The following is a 21,467-nucleotide window of genomic DNA, read 5'->3' as shown; positions in this document are numbered from 1 at the left end:
CAAACTTCTTCTATAACAATAATTTAGTTAACAGACTTTTAGTATGGACCCTCAAACTTATTTTGGCTTTACCACAAGTCCTGAACAAAGGGCAGCGTGTAGTTGTGTTGCCCCAGGAGCAAAGCAGAAACTGATTGTCCCTTGGTTACCTCTCTGCTCCAGGAAGGAAGCAGACTGCATCACCATATAACTGGTGCCCCCTACTTCCTCAGCTGAGATAGTTGGTGCATAAGGGGGTGAGGGGAGGAGCCAAGGTTCCACCCACTTCCTCCCTTGCTTGGGAAGGGAAGTATTTTTCCCATAGAATCTGCTCTCCTATCCTGTGTTTCGTCCATGGATGTGGGTAGCCCACAGAGAGTAAGGACGTTCCTTCTGTCCCCTTGCACACCAGCTCAGGAGCGTAGCCAGCCTTCTAATGTGGCCTATGAAATGATGGTTAGCTTCTGTAACCATAGCCTATAAACACTGTTAAATTCTGTTAAAGTATATTGAAAAAGGAGCGGGAGCTCTCATCTCCAATCCAGCAACAAGGGGTAGTTGTGGGAGAGTGCTGCTTACCCAGGCCAGGACAGGAGGTGGTGGTCCCCTCTACTTTTTTGGGGGGGAACTTTCCCTTCCTTCCTCCCAGTTCCCTCTTACTTTAATTCCTGATTACATTTTACCCATTGAAAACTATTTAATATTCATTACTTTTATGAAAGACTTCACACTTCCAGCCACAGATATAGTTGCTAATGACAAAGGATCATGCCCTTGTGTGAGGAAGCTTACAGATGATGCCTCAGACTAAAGTTGTCTCTTAAAGCTGCTCTGATTCCGGTGGCATGGAAGCAGGTTCACTGTTCCAAGGAGCATTCTGCATAATGAAATTCCTGGGCTGACTGCACAATAAGTGCTTTGCTTCATCACAGTCATGCTTTCTTACATCATTACAGTTAAATTTCCAGGCACCAAAACCTACATTGACCCTGAAACCTACGAGGACCCAAATAGAGCTGTCCATCAATTCGCCAAGGAGCTAGATGCCTCCTGTATTAAAATTGAGCGTGTGATTGGTGCAGGTAAGGCTGCTGTGGCTTCTGTATTCAACTGTTCCATTTAGCTGGGATCAAAGCTCATACATCATAATGACAGGCAAATAATTATCTCAAGTATAGAACTTTTTGCATTTACCAGAGCGGACAGAGCAATGAAGCTGCATTTGCTTATAAAATGTAAAAAATAATTATAGAAAAATAAAGAGGCTTGTGTGGGATTAAAAGCTTGTATGCTTCTAATTCCAGAGCCATTTAAAACAATTGCAAACAACATTTTTTTAAGTAATTTTTTTACCTGTTCATTGTCGGAGTAAAGAGGTTGGATGTTAGTGTAAATCCTGCTCGCTTTACTCACATAAGTAGTTCCCTTGACTTCCATGCATTCAGAAGGCAGGATACAGCCTGTAATGTATGGTCTAATGAGGTCTTTTTAATAGAACAGAATCCTCTTTTAAAACTTTTTGTTGCAACCATTCTACCTTTTTAAAAAATAAATAAATATATTTTATTAGTACAAAAAAGTTCTTGTTTTACCTCTCATGCTGGATTGTAATTGTACTGGCATTACATTGTTTTTCTTCCTCTTGAACTGTCTACCACCTACTTAAGTAGTGTGGTGTTCATACTCTAAGAAAGCAATTTCATTGTTTGCTTTAATGAGATATGTGACATTTTTATTGCACTAGTCGATGTAGTGAAATTAAGTTTCCATGGGTAGGAAAAATATCAAATACTTTGGATTCCTGGAAGAAACATTCCATTGCCTTCCTGTTCTTTTTATCATGTATTGTTAAAATACTTTATAAATCACCCTACTATGGTTTGTCAAGCACTGTATATTATGTGTAGCATTGCTATGTAAAAAAAAATCTACAAATATTAAGTTTTAGGCTATAAAAAGGAATGACAGCACTTAGAATTAGCTGATATTCCACTTTCAGAATCATGTTCCTTAGGTACCCTTACACATGATGAATGTTACCTTACTTCAGGTGTAGCCCCACTGAAACTAATAGAACTTCTTACACAGAAAGCTGCTACTCAAAATGAGTAAAGGCATCCAAGTCAGGTTCTTAGACTGGGTCTACACTACCACTTTCTTCAGTGTAACTTATGTCACTCAGGGCTGTGAATAAGCTGCCCTCCCCTGCCACCCCCCAAGTGACGTAAGTTACACCGACCTAAGCACGAGTGTGGACAGCACTATGTCAGCAGGAGGGCTTCTCCTGCCAACATAGCTACTGTCCCTTGTGGATTTATGTGCATCTGCGCCGATGTGGCACTTCTAGTGTGGACTAGCCCTAAGTAAGTGGCATTTAGCATGATACTAGAACAGCAGTATTTCTTCCAATACAGCATTACTCTTCATGCTGCCCTTTTAAAATTCAAGATTGGTACAGTACAATCAGTAAACGTGGTCTTTGCTGGTGTGCTAATCCATTGTTTGAGATGAGAGACTACCACATCAACAGTTTAGAGTAAAAGGCTCTTGTGCTCCTCCTTTGATTAGGCTGAAATGCTATTTGTCAAGTCACTTTGAGCGAAATCTTGAAAAACCTCGCATGTAAACGAGGTGGAATTTAACACAGAAATCCAGTTCTGCTGTCACTTACAACAGGTTAAATCCAGAATAACTGTTGGCATCCCTGGAGTTACTCTGGATTTGCACACACATAAGCAAGAGGAGTTTGTTTTCAGTGTGTAAAATGGGCTTTCGGGAGCATGTAAATTAGAAGCAGCGTTGTGGTGCAAGTGTCATTTTTGCTGTGTTTAGCTATGGTCCAAATCAGTGGATGCGATTAGCTAGCAAGATTGAAAGGGAAGGTATACCTCTTACAGCAGGCTGACAGAGACACAAAGGAACTGCTATACTCCACAGCAAAAACGACTATAGAACGTCTGCTAGGGATATTCAGAAAAGCAGCATAGAATTCTGAGAGTGCCTCAATCATTTTGGTAGGATAGAATACTGAGCCTGTCTTGGATGAGTGCTCTGTGAGCATGTGTTTGTTGATTTTCACAAGGGTTATGGGATTTTTCTTGCTAACTTTGTCATTGCCATCCTGCTGATGCCACCTGTTATATGCAGGAGTTGGTGCCACTGTGGTGAGTCTTTGTTCTACACTATAGCCTTTTGTTTCTACCCAGTTCCCTGGTGACATGCTGAGCCAGTGGATGCTTGGCTGTGAGTATTACACACTCTGTGACATATCTTCTGGGGCCATCTATGGGCATGGCCTTGAATGCCTATGCCAGATGACCAACTTTAGCAGTCATTATGGTTGGACAAGCAGTGTTTGTGAAGTCGTTTGGACTTTGCCAGCCCATGCTGTTTTATTATATGTGCGTGTGTTCCTGTTGTGCTGACTGGTAGAGCTGTTTGGTACAAATATGCACTTTCATCATGTAATCAAACAGAACATTCTGGTTTTTATGAAACTTTCATTAGAAAGGTTTTGATGTTGGGGCATGGAAACGAAAATTTACCCATTTCATTGATTAATTAAATTAATATCTTCCATTTCATAAACTTCAGTGTGATTATTCTATTTTTGACAGTCCTTTACAGTCTGATTCTGACCTCATACCAGTATAAATTAGAAGTAACTCGAAAATAGGTGTGAGTTAAGAATCAGGGCTAAAAAAAGCAAGGAAATCCATCATCCTTTACAAAACTATTTTATTTTATTTTACATATTTATAGAAAATATTACTGATATTTTATAAAGACATAAATATCAGGGCAGGGGGAGGGGCTGACATAAAATGTTTGCTGTTTAGGCCCAATTCCTCAAAGAACTCAAAGCACGTACCTAACTTTAAGCTCTTGACTAGTTCAGTTAAAATCAATGTGACTATTCATGGGATTAAAGTTAGACATGTACTTAAGTGCCATGTTGAATGAGGGCCCCAGAGAGGACATTATATAAATGAAATGTCATTTGTAGTCAATCTGCTTTATTTTAGGAGAGTTTGGTGAAGTGTGCAGTGGGCGTCTGAAACTTCCAGGCAAGCGAGATGTTTCAGTAGCCATCAAAACCCTGAAAGTTGGCTATACAGAGAAACAAAGGAGAGATTTCCTGTGTGAAGCAAGCATCATGGGACAATTTGACCATCCCAATGTTGTTCATTTAGAAGGGGTGGTTACCAGAGGTAAGTAGTGGCTGGATGTTTCAGTCAGATAATAAGCTAACTGGCAGTAATTGCTATAATATGTCTACGGTCAGAGATTCAAATTAGAAATGAACTGCATACTCTTAATGGATTTTCTCCTGAGGCATAACTAACTAAAACAATACTCACTTTATGCTACAACCTGAGGAAAAAATTAAGATGCACACATGATTAAAAGATGGAGTACTTTGAAATACACTATTTTTCTACTTTCAATTAGCCTCAAAGACCATGCCGGAAGATAAGGTTTCTTATGTCTTTTCATATTATCTGAAGTGTCATTTTCTCAGAGTCCTCGTCACACAGCAGGAGTCAGGAGAACACGCTGACATTTTGATTTGTACAGTTTAATTTTGCGAATCATGACCATGCTCCATGCAGACATTTAAAGACTTAGAGCTCAGTAACAGTGCTGGAGGCTTCAAGAATGTTGGTCTCAACTATTCAGCCCTTTTATAGGAGCAACATGTGTTTTATCAGAAAAAGGCACTCAGTTCAGATTATGGTTTTTCAAACAAAATGTCCCTTCTTTTCCTTTAGGGAAACCAGTCATGATTGTAATAGAATACATGGAGAATGGGGCCCTAGATGCATTTCTTAGGGTGAGTACCTAAGGGAAATATCTACAGTAATTCAAAATATATTATGTATGTTACCAATTTAGCATAATAAAACATTTTCTCAGTCTGAAATGTGAACATGGCAAACACCAATAGATCTTTAAATTGTCCCAGCAAAATCAGATTAGAAATCAGAAGACCAGGCAGGATCAAACTGATACATTTCTTGGCATTTAAGTGATCCAATGTGGTACAGAAATCATGGTTTTGATTACCATCGTAGATTGAGGTTAATACCACGATACCTGAAGCCCTGTCATAATATTAACGCATTTGTTTAGAGGAATAATTTATTATTTTTAGCATGGTCGAAGTCCCTGCACAGGAATCCCTAAAGGAAGTACAGTAGTGCTTCAGAGAAGAATGAAGGGAAAAAAAAAACTACTTTGTGACAATTTAGCATTTGCTGAGTGAGTGCTCAGAACTGCCAAGCAATGTCTTCACCATTTTAGCATTCCACATGTACAAGCTATAAAATGTAGAACGACTTGCAAAATGGTAGAGAAAGCAGAAAGATAATGATGTTTCCTTGATAAATTCTGTGCTGTAAATAAATCATCAGTATTTAGGATAAACAGAGGCTTTGATCCCCAAAGTGTAATACAGTTTATTTTTTATATATATTGATCATTGTAAAAGGTGAAGAACATGGAAGTGAGTTACAAACAATGCTATATAAAGTAGTTTAAAAAAAAAAACCTATCATGTCACAGGTTAATTAGGCTTTTATAACTTTCAACAGGTTCCATTACTTTTAAGAGTTTAGCTATTCAGGCCTTTCTCAACCATGTGTCCTGCTTTGTGGCTAAAACCATACAGTTTTGTTTAAAATGGATTTTCTTTGCCCCGAGATGCATTGCCTTTGGGGTAAGAAGTGACTAGAGTGAAGAATGTTTGCAAACCTGATTTTCTTTTTCCCCCTCAAGTGCATTAACAAGTGTGCTGCTCCTGTCTTCCCTTCAGAAACATGATGGGCAATTTACAGTCATTCAGCTAGTGGGAATGTTGAGAGGAATTGCTGCCGGAATGAGATATTTGGCTGATATGGGATATGTACACAGGGACCTAGCAGCACGCAATATTCTTGTCAACAGCAACCTTGTTTGTAAAGTGTCAGACTTTGGCCTGTCCAGAGTTATAGAAGATGATCCAGAAGCTGTCTACACCACTACAGTAAGAAACACAGCCATTTGACAATATTTCTTAGGGGTCAGGAGATCTTATTACAAACCAAGCAATAGCCTCTTGAAGATATGGTTGAGGGAAATACATTAATGGCCAGAGAGGTGCTAAGTAGTCCAAGGGAATTACAAGTCGTCTTCAGAAACCTGGCTTTAAATAACTTTCAGTAAATGTCTAATAACATAATCCTCTAGTGAGGAGAATTCTTGGAAGGTTTTACTGGTTTTAGTGTCTCATTCATATCTTTATAATTTTCTGAATGAATGGATATGGAAGTTTGATTTATAAAACTGTTTATCTCCTCTTTGAGCTCAGTAAAAGTATTTACATGGAAATCCAGGGGTACTACTTTTTCAGAAGTGAGAATTAATCTCACCTGAAAGCTAACTAATGTAAGGCATGACTGAAACATTGCTGCTACTCCCATGTAAGGTGTAACAATTCCCCCCTGGATCTTCCCTTATTCCAAGTTGGGATCACTTTGCCATAGCTGTTCATAGGACACATCTTACTCCTCTGTTCTTTTGTCTAGCTAGCTCCACTTCCCATTCCTCCCTACCTTCAACCCTGCTCACTTATGGTGTAGATAATAGCTGCCTCATGGAGCTGATCCCTGATGCCTCACTGGAACAGCAATCCAGAGAGAACATGCAGGATGCTAGAGCTGACACTTATGCCACATTAATACTAATGACAATCTGGCCCTACATGATCAGACATGGATTTTGAAGGAGCCTTAAGAAATTTCAATGGGATTTGAATGCCTAATTCCCTGAGAGTCAGACTCATTTGAAACTCCTCTGAAAATTCCAACATCGATCAACGTTTGAGAATGGCATAATTTTGGTGCCAGGGTTAATGGAAATAATTGTAAAAATGCCACTAAGAAAAACACTATGGACATTTTATTTATAAGCAAATCTTTTTTTTCAAATAGGGTGGGAAAATTCCAGTACGGTGGACAGCTCCAGAAGCCATCCAATATCGTAAATTTACATCAGCAAGTGACGTATGGAGTTATGGAATAGTTATGTGGGAAGTAATGTCTTATGGAGAGCGGCCTTACTGGGACATGTCAAATCAAGATGTAAGCTATACATTTGCTATATTTGTATGATTGCATACATGAGTACATATAAATAAATGTTCATATCAATTTTTTTCTTTCTACACACACAACTTGTTTTAACTCATAATAATTTTTGTAAAAATATTCTAGGATTTTTATATAGTGAAAAAATAAATATATGATTATCTAGCCAACAACATTATCATCTTCTTTGACACAAGTATGGATTTTAGGTTTATATCATGAGACTGAAACAGGATTGGGGCTCCAGAAATGATAAGACAGACAAGTATTTCTTATTTTATTACATTAAGCTTAGCAAGAATGACATGTTTTCATTCAAACACGAATTCTTAGTTTCTTGAACTCATAATTATGGTTAGTCGAGTGGAAAAAGTTGTCCAAAGTCCAAGTCAACAGTTAATGACATACTCTAGCAATTTCACTATATTTTAACAATATTCTTGTTTGTATAAGATGTGACCTAAAGCAGTAGGTTATCAGTAATAGCACAGAATAGTATTAATCTTGACTTTCTTACAAGGATATCTGTTCACACCGACTGTATACATAAACATATGCCAGAATGATTCTCATTCCGAGTTGTTCTTTTTTTTTTTTTATTGAGTGCTCGACATCAGAGTTATAAAAAAAAAAGCATATGAAAGTGTAAATGATGAGTCAGTTTGGCAGAGTGCAAAGTTGTTAATATTTGACAGGTCTCAGTGTCAAAGATTTCATGGACTGTCAAAATATGGGCAAACAAGTCCTTGGGGCAAAGAAAAAGAAATATTTACATTCCCTAGATGCCCAGTAGAGTTTCATTTCTTTTGACACCTTCCTTCTGTACTCGAGTCAAACATAAAAGGGGTCTGACAGGAATATAAGATGCCTCAAAGGCAAAGCTTACCTATCTTTCAGGGAAGAGTAAAGAAAAACTTTAAAACTGAAAAAAAAATCCAGTATCTTCTTGCTGAATTTTTGATTTTTTTTAAATTTATTTCCTTGTATTGTAAACAGTTGAGGGAATCATGTAAATTATCCTTGTTCATAAAAACACTAATCTCAAATCCTTACAATGACAAAAGAAATGAAATGACAAGTTATATCCCAATTAGCATGTACATTAAGGATTTATAAATTCCTAGTAAAATAATTTCAAACACTGATGTGTATTGTGATATGCAGATGTGCCGTAAAATATGCACACACTGCGCACACGCACACCAACTAACCCTGGAGACTCACCCATGTGGCAACATTTTAAAAACTGCCTCTAATTACCCACAATGAATTACAGTTACAACGAACCACAGACAGAAATGACAACACTTAAAATGTGTCTTTACCAGATTTGCAGACGCTGTCAGCAGTTTGTTCACTTAAAAGCATCATTTGTGCCTACAATTGAGTGTGGATGCAGAATTACAGGCCATGCTGTTGTTCCTTTAAAAATATGCCTCATTGAGTTTTCTGAGTTTGAAGGTTGTTTTTTTTTATTCTCTACTATACTGTTTTATCCTATATTAACAGTTTTGGTGCCTTTGGATAGATTTGCGCGTAGCAACGCAATCATGACCGTCTAAGCACATTCCTGTACTCAGTGGATATATCCATACAGCGTTGAGAAGTACTAGCTGAGCATTCAACCCAAGAGCAATCCTGCAATTGCACAGCAGGATGGCTCAGGGTGAGTGGCACAGAACCCTGCTCACTGCCTTTCTGCAGGCACAGTGCCTATGCGTTCCTAACCCTCGCTGCCAAAACTAGTGAACAGTAGTCACTAACTAGCTCAACTACTGTGCATAACTCTACTCTGGTACCCATTAGAGCTTTGGTGTGTGCCCTGTACAGGGCTACTGGTCCCCATACTTACGTGGAAGGAGGAGTTCACTACACTCCCTTTTCTCCATATTTGTGTTCCTCATAGGGCAGGATGTAGCCATGCAAATGATGATTTTCCTTCAGTTACTCAACTGTTTTCTGTTGTGGCATTTTAAAAAAGGAGCGTCCCTGGCAGTGACCTGTTACAACAAACAAAGCATCACAGTACCCAATTAACACAGCTCTATCCCCAGAGCTGGTAGCTCCTTATCTTAAGCCTGGACTAGGCAGGTCCTCAGGCAGCCTGGAAATTTTGGAAGCACAAAGGTGTCTAAAAGAAACAATGGGCCAAGCACAGAAATTGAGGAACAGAGAATTGAGGCAAATGTAAATGATATGAATCTGTGCTATTAGCATGAATCCTTGCTGTATTCGATTAGCTATATTTGTTCCTATAAACTATATGATTATAGTTTATAGAAAAAATCCCTTCATTTTTATTTACTGCTTGTTATCTAGTTTAGAACTGTTTTTTTCCCTTTACATAATAGTAATATTTTAAAGCCACCAAAAATTTTAGCTATTAACTGTCAGTTTGGTTCTTTGAATCTTGAACATGCATAGACTATATTTTTAATCTTTTGGAAATCACCTTCTTCCTACTCCCACCATTCTGGCTATAGCCAAATCCGTTCTTTTTTGTTTCCCAATTTGATCCTTCAGACTTGTTTGCTCACACCAGATGTCAAAGACACTGGTTCTGCTGCATCCCTAAGGCCTTTCTAAAAATAATGTCATTATCATAGTCCCTTCCTATCTATCTTCTGGGATCTCTCCAGAACACAGTGAGCATGTAAAAATACTTGCTAATGTGCCTCTCATTTCATTTGCCACTTCCTCTAAAGCTTTTGAATGTATGTTGTCATTCCTAGGAATCTTGTCATTTTTAAATCCCTTTAACCTTTTAATGACTGTGGTGGTGTTGTCTGGATGCATTTTTATTATTCACTGATTGTCTCTACAAGTTTGACCTAAAACTGATATTTTTATAATGAGAGATACAAAAAACGATTTTGATGTGTGTTTTTCTTCTGTCTGTAATTCCTGTATTCATTCTTTAGCATATCAGAATAGCACTTGTTTTTTTCATTTTGAATCATTGTTTCTTTTAAATGTGAGGGTTTTCCCCATAAATCTTGCTAACGGATCTTATCTCTCACTCTTCAAAATATTTTTCCTGTGTGTATACAGTATCCATTATTTGTCCCCTCACCCTCCTGTTATCTGAGTGGCACTTGTACTATCTCTGAGTATTCTTCGTCACTGTCTATCTTAGGTATTTATATAGCCCCCATTACTGAAGGGGCTGAGAACTTCACAGTTTTTAATGTATTTATTCTCACAACACCCTTGTGTGGTAGGGAAGTGCTACTCTTTATTTTACAGATAGAGTACGCAGGCACACTGGGGCTGGGTGACTTGCTCAATGTCAGAAAGGAAATCTGTGGCAGAGCAGGGTATTGAACCCGTCTCTGATGAGAGCCATTTCAACTAGACCACTGGTTCTCAAAGCCAGTCTGCCGTGTGTTCAGGGAAAGCCCCTTGCGCGCCGGACCGGTTTGTTTACCTGCCGCACCCACAGGTTCTGTCGATTGCGGCTCCCACTGCCACGGTTCGCCGCTCCGGGCCAATGGGGGCTGCGGAAGGGCGGCCAGCACGTCTCTTGGCCTGCGCTGCTTCCCACAGCTGCCATTGGTCTGGAGCAGAGAACCGCGGCCAGTGGGAGCCGCCATCGGCCGAACCTGTGGACGCGGCAGGTAAACAAACCGGCCCGGCGCGCCAGGGGCTTTTCCTGAACAAGCGGCGGACCGGCTTTGAGAACCACTGCACTAGACCATGTTTCCTGGGGCTTCACTTCCCCTCTGTAAAAGATTCTGATACAACCATTGATTCCAACCAACTTTCTGAAGTTCATTCTGCATTCTTTGCAGTTGCCTTTAGTTTGCAGTCCAGTGCTCTTGCACTTTCTCACACATCCTATGGAGTATTTTATAGATGAAGTTATTGTATTGACTAAACCTTGGATATTCACCAACTTTTATTTATCATGGCAGATTTATTTCATAGGGCTAAGCCTAGACCTGGTCTTGGTTTTTCTACAAACTGAGAGGAAACAGTCCTGTGTACTCCCCATCAAGAATCGACACCCTTCCTTAGCAATTCTAATACAATTATGTCAGTCAATGTCACTGCACTTGAAATCTCCCACAAACAGTTTTTTTCGTCCTTTTTTACAAGCCTTTCTTATCTGCATTGCTTCCTGACATGCTTTCTTATCCTGCCTGCAAGGTGCATAGCAGTTTCCTGTGATTTTTCCTTTATCATTTCTATCTTTCTCTTAAATCCAAATGGACTTGACTGAGGAAGTCAAACAGTGGGTGTAATTCTTGCTTCAGACATTATGTCCTCCCTCATATCAGCATGTGCCACCTTCTCATATTAAGTCTGACCTTGCTTTAGACTGTTACATTAAGATATCACTCAGCCAGGCCTCACTTTCCCGTATCACACTGTATTCAGATTGCTTGTTTGCCTCTAATAACATGGATTGGTATAATATGCAATTTTTTCTTCCTAATAATTTCTGTCCACTAAATATTTCCTGATTTTTTTTAAAGTCTGGGGGCTTTGGGGATTTTGTGGGTAAATGCACAGACTCGTATCCATTTACAAATCAGTGCTTCAACTGCATCCTCTCTCTTAAAGGCCTTTGGGCAAATAATATTGCTTTCTAGAATATCTCTATCTATCCATTTATCTGTTGCACCCTAGGTGAATTTAATTGTTGCTCCCTGCTGCTGATTTGACTAGGTAATACAACTATGTTCTGCACATCATAGAGTAATATGTTCAATAATCAGAGAAGATAAAAATCAAGGGTATTGTATGAAAACAAGAATTCTAGTGTCAAAACAACAGACTCTGCTTTCATGATGCTTTGACTGTTTAATTTAGTTGCTTGATTTCTTTCCCAGTTATTAAAATTCATTCTCTAAATATTTCTCCCTTGATGAAATCCTCTTGTTCTGGCCATTAGGTTATAAAAGCAATTGAAGAAGGCTATCGTTTGCCAGCACCCATGGATTGCCCAGCAGGTCTTCACCAGCTCATGCTGGACTGTTGGCAAAAGGAACGTGGTGAAAGGCCAAAGTTTGAGCAGATAGTTGGTATTTTGGACAAAATGATTCGGAACCCTAATAGTTTGAAAACCCCTCTTGGAACCTGCAGCAGGTAAGAAAACTGCCAGTGAGGGTTTATAATTCTCTGAACATATATTGACTCTGAATGTGTTCTGATTAGCTGCTGGATCCAGCTCCCTCCAGCTGCTCTTCCCGCTACTCTCCTTTCTTCCTTCCCTTTTTGTTCCTTCTCTCCCCATTTCTTCCCTAGATGCCATTCAGTAACAATAAAATCCACCCAAAAATGACTTACCTAAATCAAAAATACCAAGTAAAAGAAGAAAAAAATCTTGCCACTAACGTTCCTCCTGTTGGCAAACCATGAACTCTGTTCACTCTGCTTGTATGTTCTATCCCATTTCCACACCCCTCCCTTTGTATGCCTTGTCTATTGAGACTATAAATTCCTCAGGGCAGGGACCATCATTGTCTCTGTGATTGCATGATGGGGTCCTGGCCTCTATGCACTGCTGCAATAAAAATAATAGTAGTAATACAGTTAAGCTCGGAAGAATTTGATTTTTATTGGGAAACTTCAATTTCACTGTGCTTACCCGCAAACCGATGACAAAATATTTCCATCAATAATAATCAACGTTTACAAATGCAAAGTGAGAAAAAGGCTGCTTGAGAACTTAATTAGAGTTTGATTTAAAGATATTTATTTTGACATGTGATGTTGAAAATTTTTGTTTCAGTGGTTAAAAAGCTTTAACTTTTTGAATCTCAATGTCGGCTGTCATTAAATAATTATTGTCCGATCCTACCATTGTCTGAGCCCGCCCCCTCCCCCCGCCCCAGATTTCCCAGAACTGTGAAAATGTAATCAATACAATTTTCTTAAAAATAAACATTGTTTTCTGTCAAAAATATAAAAAAGAATCAAATTCTGCCAAGCTTAAATACAGTGTCTATATAGCCACCCTTTTTATACTGTGCTGCAGAGTGACCTCTCCTGTTTACCCTCATGACTCTATTTTTAATTCCATTCAGCCATTTGATCTTACTTAATTTTTTGGTATGACTTCAATGTTTTCTTCTTATAACTTGCCTGCTCCCATGAGTTACTCAGTCACAGTTATCTTGTGTCAGGAGTCCCATGTTCAGATCCCAGCTCTGAGACTGACCTCATGTGTGACCTGAGGAAAGTCACTGCATCTTTCTCTCTTTCTGTTTCCCTCCATCCTTTGTCTGTTTTATCTATTTGAATCGCAAGCAATTTGGGGCGGGGATTCTGTTTTTGATGATGTTCTTGTACAGGGTCCAGGGCAATGGGGCCCTGATCTTGTTTGGTGCTACTATAATACAAATAATTAGGATTGTTGATTAATTGGTTAACTCACACGATTAACTCAAAAAAATTAATCGTGATTTTAAAAAAAATAATCGCAGTTTTAATCGCACTGTTAATAGAATACAAATTGAAATTTATTAAATATGTTGGATATTTTTCTACATTTTCCTATATATTGTATTTGGTGTTAACTGAAATTAAAGTGTATATTTTCTGTCATATATTTCATATTATTTTCATTACAAATTTTTGCACTGTAAAAATGATAAACAAAAGAAATTGTATTTTTCAATTCACCTCATACAAGTACTGTAGTGCACTCTCTTTATCGTGAAAGTGCAACTTACAAATATAGGGTTTTTTTGTTACATAACTGCACTCAAAAATGAAACAATGTAAAACTTCAGAGCCTACAAGTCCACTCAGTCCTACTTCTTGTTCAGCCAATCGCTAAGACAAACAAGTTTGTTTATATTTACAGGATATAATGCGTCCATGCTGATGACACTCATTAAAAAAATAATGCGTTAATTAAATTTGTGACTGAACTCTGTGGGGGAGAATTGTATGTGTTCTGCTCTGTTTTACCTGCATTCTGCCATATATTTCATATTATAGCTACTCATGGGGGAATTCTGCGCCAAAAAACTAATAATTCTGCAGCAGAAACTTAAAAAATTGGTGCATGATATTATAAAATTTTGCTTTCTTTATTTGTCAAAATAATGCAATATAATCACTCTGGTTTCAATTATTTTGGTAATTTATTTAAACTATTATAAAATGGATAGAGAATTGAGGTGGGGAGCATTAGAGAAAATTCCCAAACCCCCTTGCCTAATAGTAATGTACATAGGTTTGATCTTTATTTTTAGTTATTAGTCAACAGATATATGCAGCCACACGCTCAGTGTTGCATCATAGCCAATTGAAGACCAAGTGAGGGCTGAGGAACCAAACTCAAAATTTAGTCCAAAAATTTAGACCAATTCTGATCACTAAAGCACCATAAGCATTTATAAGGCCATACTGTCCTTTATACCACTCTGGCAATGTAAAGGAGCTTTAAAACTTTTACACCTATTTTACTCCTGGGGGAATTCGCAAAGAGAATGGGAACAATTCATTAAGCAGGCAGGCTGCTATGTTCTGCTCCGCCTGAAAGGACAGTGTTTGTCCCATGCCTACCTCCTCAGAAACACCCCGAAACCCTGCCCCTCCATGCCAAGCATGCTGCAAAAGCGAGCGAGAGGGACAAAGTGTCTCTCTCTCTCACACACACGACTGCGGTGATTTACATCTCTATTGGCTGCTCCGGTGCCTGAACCAACCTGCCTGCGCTTCCGGAAAAGGGTGTGTGACCACTCTTGCGGCTTCCTTTTGCTTCCCTGTCAGAAGTCATTTTTCTGGGGGGAAAGCAAAGAAATCTGCTGGGGTCATGAATTCTGCGCACACGCAGTGACGCAGAATTCCTCCAGAAGTAAAAATTTTAAGAACACTTTTGCTTCAGATTGACAAAACGCAAAGAAGGTACTAATGTGAGATTTCTAAAGATAACTACAGCACTCAACCCAAGGTTTAAGAATCTGAAGTGCCTTCCAAAATCTGAGAGGGATGAGGTGTGGAGCATGCTTTCAGAAGTCTTAAAAGAGTAACATTCTGATGCAGAACCTACTGAACCTGAACCACCAAAAAAGAAAATCAACCTTCTGCTGATGGCATCTGACTCAGGTAATGAAAATGAACATGCATCAGTCTGCACTTCTTTGGATGGTCATCGAGCAGAACCTGTCGTCAGCATGGACGCATGTCCCCTAGAATGGCATTGAAGCATGAAGGGACATATGAATCTTTAGCACATCTGGCACGTAAATATCTTACAATGCTGACTGCAACAGTGCCATGAGAACACCTATTCTCACTTGTTTGTCTGAGCAATTGGCTGAACAAGTAGGACTGAGTGGACTTGCAGGCTCTGAAGTTTTACACTGTTTTATTTTTAAATGCAGGTTTTTTTGTACATAATTCTACCTTTGGAAGTTCAACTTTCCTGATAAAGAGATTTCAATACAGTACTTGTATTAAGTGAATTGAAAAATACTATTTATTTTCTTCTTTTTTACAGTCCAAATACTTGTAATCAAAAACAAATATAAAGTGAGCACTGTAATCTGTGTTTGCTGTGTTGTAATTGAAATCAATATATTTTAAAATGTAGAAAACATCCACAAATATTTAAATAAATGGTATTCTATTGTTTAACAGTGCAGTTAATTGCGATTATTTTTGTTAATCACTTGACAGCCCTACAGATAATAAAAAAGAATGTTGATTTCCAGTGGATAACAGTAGCCCATCAGGTTGACTTCACTCTTAATGAACTTTTGTCATGCATTACAATATGCTAAGGGGAACGTTACCAAAAGCTGCAAAATACTCTTACATACGTGATTGCTAGCCATAGCAAACAATTAACAGAACAGGTGAAATTGCATATTTGACCCTATATTTTTCTATTCCTATTTCTATCCTCCACCTTCTCTGACTCTGCCAAATACTCTGTTATGGTTTAGTATTTTAGGAAACAATTTATGTTACTGTTTTCTTCTGCCTAGACCAATTAGCCCTCTTCTGGACCAGAACACTCCCGATTTCACCACGTTCTGCTCTGTAGGAGAATGGTTACAAGCTATTAAGATGGAAAGATATAAGGATAACTTCACAGCAGCAGGCTACAACTCTCTTGAATCAGTAGCCAGGATGACTATTGAGTAAGTTGGCACTGGGCATGTTTGACCTACATTTAGCAACCTTCTAGGTAAAAGCCAAATAATATTAAGTTGCAAAATACTAGACCCAAATAGTACAAACTCAGTTCGTAAGGCCAGATTCTGTCCTCACTGAGGTTTACTCAGCACAGGAGAGTGAGTCCAGGGAGCAGATCCTGTCTTCTTGATTCTCTGCCCTACACAATTAGTGTAGTTTAGAGCAGCCCAGCAGCATCTCTAACCTATTCCAGTTAGTAACAGTCATTTTAGGACTGTCTGCCAACATAAAATTGGCAGAGGACATCAGTGGAACAGGAACAACCCCCTTCTCCTCCCTGGCATGTCCTTATGCTCGGGCTGAGGAGGCAGGAGGCTTAGAAGCTGGCCGTGGCAGCTGAGAGCTCCCACTAAAAGGGGGAATTCTCAGCTGCCCAGATATGGCCAGTGTTTGAATTTTTGGGCCACCTGGGTAGTACATATGTACCAGACTCTCAGAAAGATTGTAGCCCATTTTTTAATGTATATGAAAATCACCCCACCACCACCCCCAGATCACTCCCTGCTAACGACCATATCTCAAGGACTGGAAGATTTTGAAAAAATAACAAGGAGTCCTTGTGGCACCTTAGAGACTAACAAATTTATTTGGGCATAAGCTTTTGTGGGCTAGAACCCACTTCATCAGGTACATCGAGTGAAAATACAGGAGCAGGTATAAATACATGAAAGGATGGGGGTTGCTTTAGCAAGTGTGAGGTCAGTCTAACAAGATAAATCAATTAACAGCAGGATACCAAGGGAGGAAAAATAACTTCTGAAGTGATAAGAGAGCTGTCCATTACAGACATTTGACAAGAAGGTGTGAGCAACAGTAGGTAGAAATTAGTATTGGGGAAATTAAGTTTCTTTTTGTAATGACGCAACCACTCCCAGTCTCTATTCAGGCCTGATGATATCCAGTTTTCAAATTAATTCCAGTTCTGCAGCTTCACATTGGAATCTGTTTTTGAAGTTTTTTCTTGAAGAATTGCATCTTTTAGGTCTGTTATTGAGTGACCAGAGAGACTGAAGTGTTCTCCTACTGGTTTTTGACTGTTATGATCCTGATGTCAGATTTGTGTCCATTTGTTCTTTTGCGTAGAGACTATCCAGTTTGACCAATGTACATGGCAGAGGGGCATTGCTGGCACAATGGCATATATCACATTGGTAGATGTGCAGGTGAATGAGCCCTTGATGGTGTCGCTGATGTGGTTAGGTCCTATGATGGTGTCCCTTGAATAGATACATGCACAGAGTTGGCACCGGGGTTTGTAGCAGGGTTTGGTGTTTTTGTTGTGTGGTATATAGTTGCTGGTGAGTATTTGCTTCAGGTTTGGGGGCTGTCTATAAACGAGGACTGGCCTGTCTCCCAAGGTCTGTGAAAGTGAGGGATTGTCCTTCAGGATAGGTTGTAGATCCTTGATGATGCGCTGGAGAGGTTTTAGTTGGGGGCTGTAGGTGATGGCTAGTGGCATTCTGTTACTTTCTTTGTTGGGCCTGTCTTGTAGTAGGTGACTTCTTGGTACCCTTCTGGCTCTGTCAGTCTGTTTCTTCACGTAACCAGGTGGGTATTGCAGTTTTAAGAATGCTTGATAGAGATCTTGTAGGTGTTTGTCTCTGTCTGAGGGATCGGAGCAAATGCAGTTGTATCTTAGAGCTTGGCTATAGACAATGGATCGTGTGATGTGGTCTGGATGAAAGCTGGAGGCATGTAGGTAAGTATAGCGGTCAGTAGGTTTCCGGTATAGGGTGGTGTTTATGTGACCATCACTTATTAGAACTGTAGTGTCTAGGAAGTGGACCTCTTGTGTCGACTGGTCCAGGCTGAGGTTGATGGTAGGGTGGAAATCGTTGAAATCTTGGTGGAATTCATCAAGGGCCTCCTTCCCATAGGTCCAGATGATGAAGATGTCATCAATGTAGCGCAAGTAGAGTAGGTGTGTAAGAGGATAAGAGCTGAGGAAGCATTGTTCTAAGTCAGCCGTAAAAATGTTGGCATACTAAGGGGCCATGTGGGTACCCTTTTTGCATGCTGTCTGTGTTGTGGAGAAAGGGATTTGCATCCTTGCAAAGGAACCAGGTGGTTAGCATGAGCACAAAGGTTTGCTGGAGGTCGAGTGTGCCTCTATATTGGCTCTGTGGTCTCTTAGAGGTCTTCTTGGCTTTCATGAAGCAGAGCCGCAGGCCCTGCCCATTCCACCCTCTTCCCAGAGAGGCTTTGCAGGTCAGAACGTAGTGGGGATGGCGTTATAGAGACAGCTCCACCCTACCTTCCACCTATATGGTAGCGGAGGTTTCCTACATGCATGTCTCTAAAGGGCACAATGTGGTCACAGTAATCTTCCTTTTATACAGTGACTTTATCCTGAAAGCATCCCAGTCGGAGTGTTTTCCTACACTGAGTTTTCTTCGTAGGTACAGTTACACATGATAAGTGATGCAAAACAATGTTATCTCACTCCCAAAACTAGGGAAATGTGTATATTTCTGATGAGAAGATCGAGTAGGGTTTTAGGCACAATTCACAATATTGATATGAGGCTCCAGTATAGCTTTGGTATATTCAAACATGGGTGCCCAGGGTACTACTCAGTTTTAAGTGACTCCTTTATCCCATATAAGTGCACTGTACATCGAATAATTAATACTGTACACATTTATCTTTCCCAGTGATGTGATGAGTTTAGGGATCACGTTGGTTGGTCATCAAAAGAAAATTATGAGCAGCATTCAGACTATGAGAGCACAAATGCTACATTTACATGGCACTGGCATCCAAGTGTGATAGACATTTCTCCCTTATGAGGGAGGTAACGGACTGAGAGAACAGCACTGGCCTTCAGTATACATGAAGTGCTGCTGGAAGACACTTGATCTCCTGGGTCCTTCCTGCAGTGAAGAGAAGATCTACAAGAAGCACCTACAGACTTGAACTCCTAAGTGCCACCAGAGGTTACTAAAAGGGAATTGGGATCCACCACTGATGGCAAGGAAAACAGCAGTGACAATAAACAAAGTACTACCTGAAACACATACAAACACCTTGAGCTCTCTAACCTCCTTTTTATCTAATAGACTTTTTAAAATGTACATAAAGAATTTAAAAAAGAGTATATTTGTCAGATAAAATCATGATACTATTGTTAAATTCAGCAAAATATTTTCCTTAAATCTTGATTTAAGAATCTTTTTTTAATCATTTGTGTTTATTCTTCATAAAGACCTTCTTTTAGTATGATGTTTATATCTCTGGACCTTTCTAGGGCTAATTCTATGACACATTACTACACTGGGTACCTCTGAAAGGTTACTAGAAGTTTTAGAAATGTAACAAGCATGACTGAGCAACATATATCTGTCCAAACATTGATATCCTTTTTTGTGCCATTTTATTCTGTTAAATCAACACTGTATTGACATGGTTTGCTAACTGGCAGGGAGTCAAGAAAATGCAAGTTGCTAAGAGCTCTGATATTTTTTAAAGAATTTTTTAAGGTTAAACATATATTATCTTTTAAAGAAAAAAAGAAAAAAAAGCAATAATGACCCCTAAGTAGTCCAAGGCACTTTTAACAAATTGTTTGCAAGATGATTTTAATGGACTAGATTTAAGATGAGATTTTTTAAGGAGTAGATCCATAACTGTAAACCAACTGAGGTATTTTATGGAGTGGATGATAATAGGAGTGCCTCAGAAGTCAGGTGCAGTTCTCCAGTGTTACCTATTTTAATCTGAGCACATCACATTTTTTTCAATGCTCTGCATTAGCAAATCTGAGAGAAATGGCTGGCATATATTTTATATGCATTTCAGTTGAGTGCAGTCCAGCTGTGAGAATAAGAATTTACCTTTGATATTAGAACTGTAGAGCATGAGGCAAGGGGCAGTTCAGAATTTTCACATTGTTTACTAGCTTTCATTGCTCTCAACACCAACACCATACACACACACACACATTCATTTGGGAACTTGAGTGCAAAAGTACTTGCTCAATTAAAAACTTTTACACCATTTTTATTTATATATGTACCTTATTTAACTAAAATGTTAAACTACCATAAGCAATAAGAAAGCGTGGCTACAGATATTGCAGGAATGTATACACATCAGAGAGATGCTTTCAGAAATTATGAAAATTGTGAACTACCCCTTCAGTGAAATGCTGAACTTCCAAAGAGAATTGGGCTGCTTCCGTTGATTTTGATAGAGAAAGATCCCAGGGATCAGTCATGAATTGGTCTTGTTTGATAATGTGGGCATCCACAAAAAAACTGTAAATGTTCCTTTGTAAAACTTGTAAATTTAATTTATACTGTCTTGTTTTGTACACACATTTCTGTGTAGTGAGCTCTGAATACATTGAAAATGCACTATATTTTTCTATTTTACTTGCAGAGCGTCACAAAAGAACATGTATTTTCAGTGCTACATAATGTGTTTTCCCACATTTAGGACCAAAGACAGCTACAGAAAACTCAAATGGATCATTCCTTCCTCCACCCCACCCCTTTTTTTATCGCTGTACAGTGTTACATTTTCCATTTTATTTATTTGTTTGATTAGAAAAATCACTTTGATTATACCAATTTTCTTCTCCTTCTGCCTTCGTTGAAGAAAATCTGTAAAAAGCTTTTAATTAGCATAATCCCGTTACATAGACACTTCCATTTGTAATCTTTGTAATAGACTGTAAATATATTTTTGGAACTATAACACAATGTTCACAAGGATTATTTTTCAGTGTCCATATATGATCGTTTATACAATTCACAACCCTTTGCAGTCATGTTGAGAAGCATACTTTATGGCCTGGTTTGGCTATAAGAAAGAACGGCGAAGATTCTTCTTTACCATTAGATTATCAACTCAGAAGAAATGAAGTTATTTGCATACACATAAGTCAGCAGGCTTTTTTTACTGTTAATTTTTTTTTAGAAAATTATTAATATTAGAAGACAAAATGCACCACAACCCCAAATTTTCAGTCTAATGCACCTAAACCTTCCAGCACTTAAGTTAGCAATTGTGTTGTGTTGTAGGCAGCCAGTTTTGAAAATCTTGACACTAAATCTACAATAAGGAACCTAGGCTGGACTTTTCAAAGGGGCCTAATGTACTCAGCTGCCCACATCCCATCATATTGCAATGGAATTTGGGTGCCTAACTCCACTAGGCCATTTTGAAAGCCCCAGTTCTAAATATACACATCTCATGGGA

At 38.9% G+C, this 21,467-nt stretch overlaps 1 protein-coding gene across 2 annotated transcripts in view; it reads left to right on the top strand.

The window, feature by feature from the left end:
• The window catches only part of EPHA7 (EPH receptor A7), a 171,816-nt gene extending 150,644 nt beyond the window's left edge, over positions 1-21,172 (top strand). Inside the window, exons 10-17 of one of the 2 annotated variants that reach the window (XM_084623866.1) lie at positions 948-1,061; positions 4,005-4,190; positions 4,752-4,813; positions 5,795-6,004; positions 6,951-7,100; positions 12,004-12,197; positions 16,055-16,210; positions 18,920-21,172. In XM_084623866.1, the coding sequence (XP_084479992.1) occupies positions 948-1,061; positions 4,005-4,190; positions 4,752-4,813; positions 5,795-6,004; positions 6,951-7,100; positions 12,004-12,197; positions 16,055-16,210; positions 18,920-19,034 (1,187 nt within the window). In that variant the 3' untranslated portion in view covers positions 19,035-21,172. Of the gene's footprint in view, positions 1-935; positions 1,062-4,004; positions 4,191-4,751; positions 4,814-5,794; positions 6,005-6,950; positions 7,101-12,003; positions 12,198-16,054; positions 16,211-18,919 lie in introns of both variants that reach the window. The other variant, XM_084623865.1, reaches the window with a different exon arrangement.
• Positions 21,173-21,467: the final 295 nt, after the last annotated feature.

The sequence above is a fragment of the Lepidochelys olivacea genome (genome assembly GCF_965140295.1).
Source record: "Lepidochelys olivacea isolate rLepOli2 genome assembly, chromosome: 3".
Classification (NCBI taxonomy): Eukaryota; Metazoa; Chordata; order Testudines; family Cheloniidae; genus Lepidochelys; species Lepidochelys olivacea.
The sequence above is the reverse complement of the archived record's forward strand: the minus strand, read 5'-3'. Positions and strand labels throughout refer to the sequence as shown.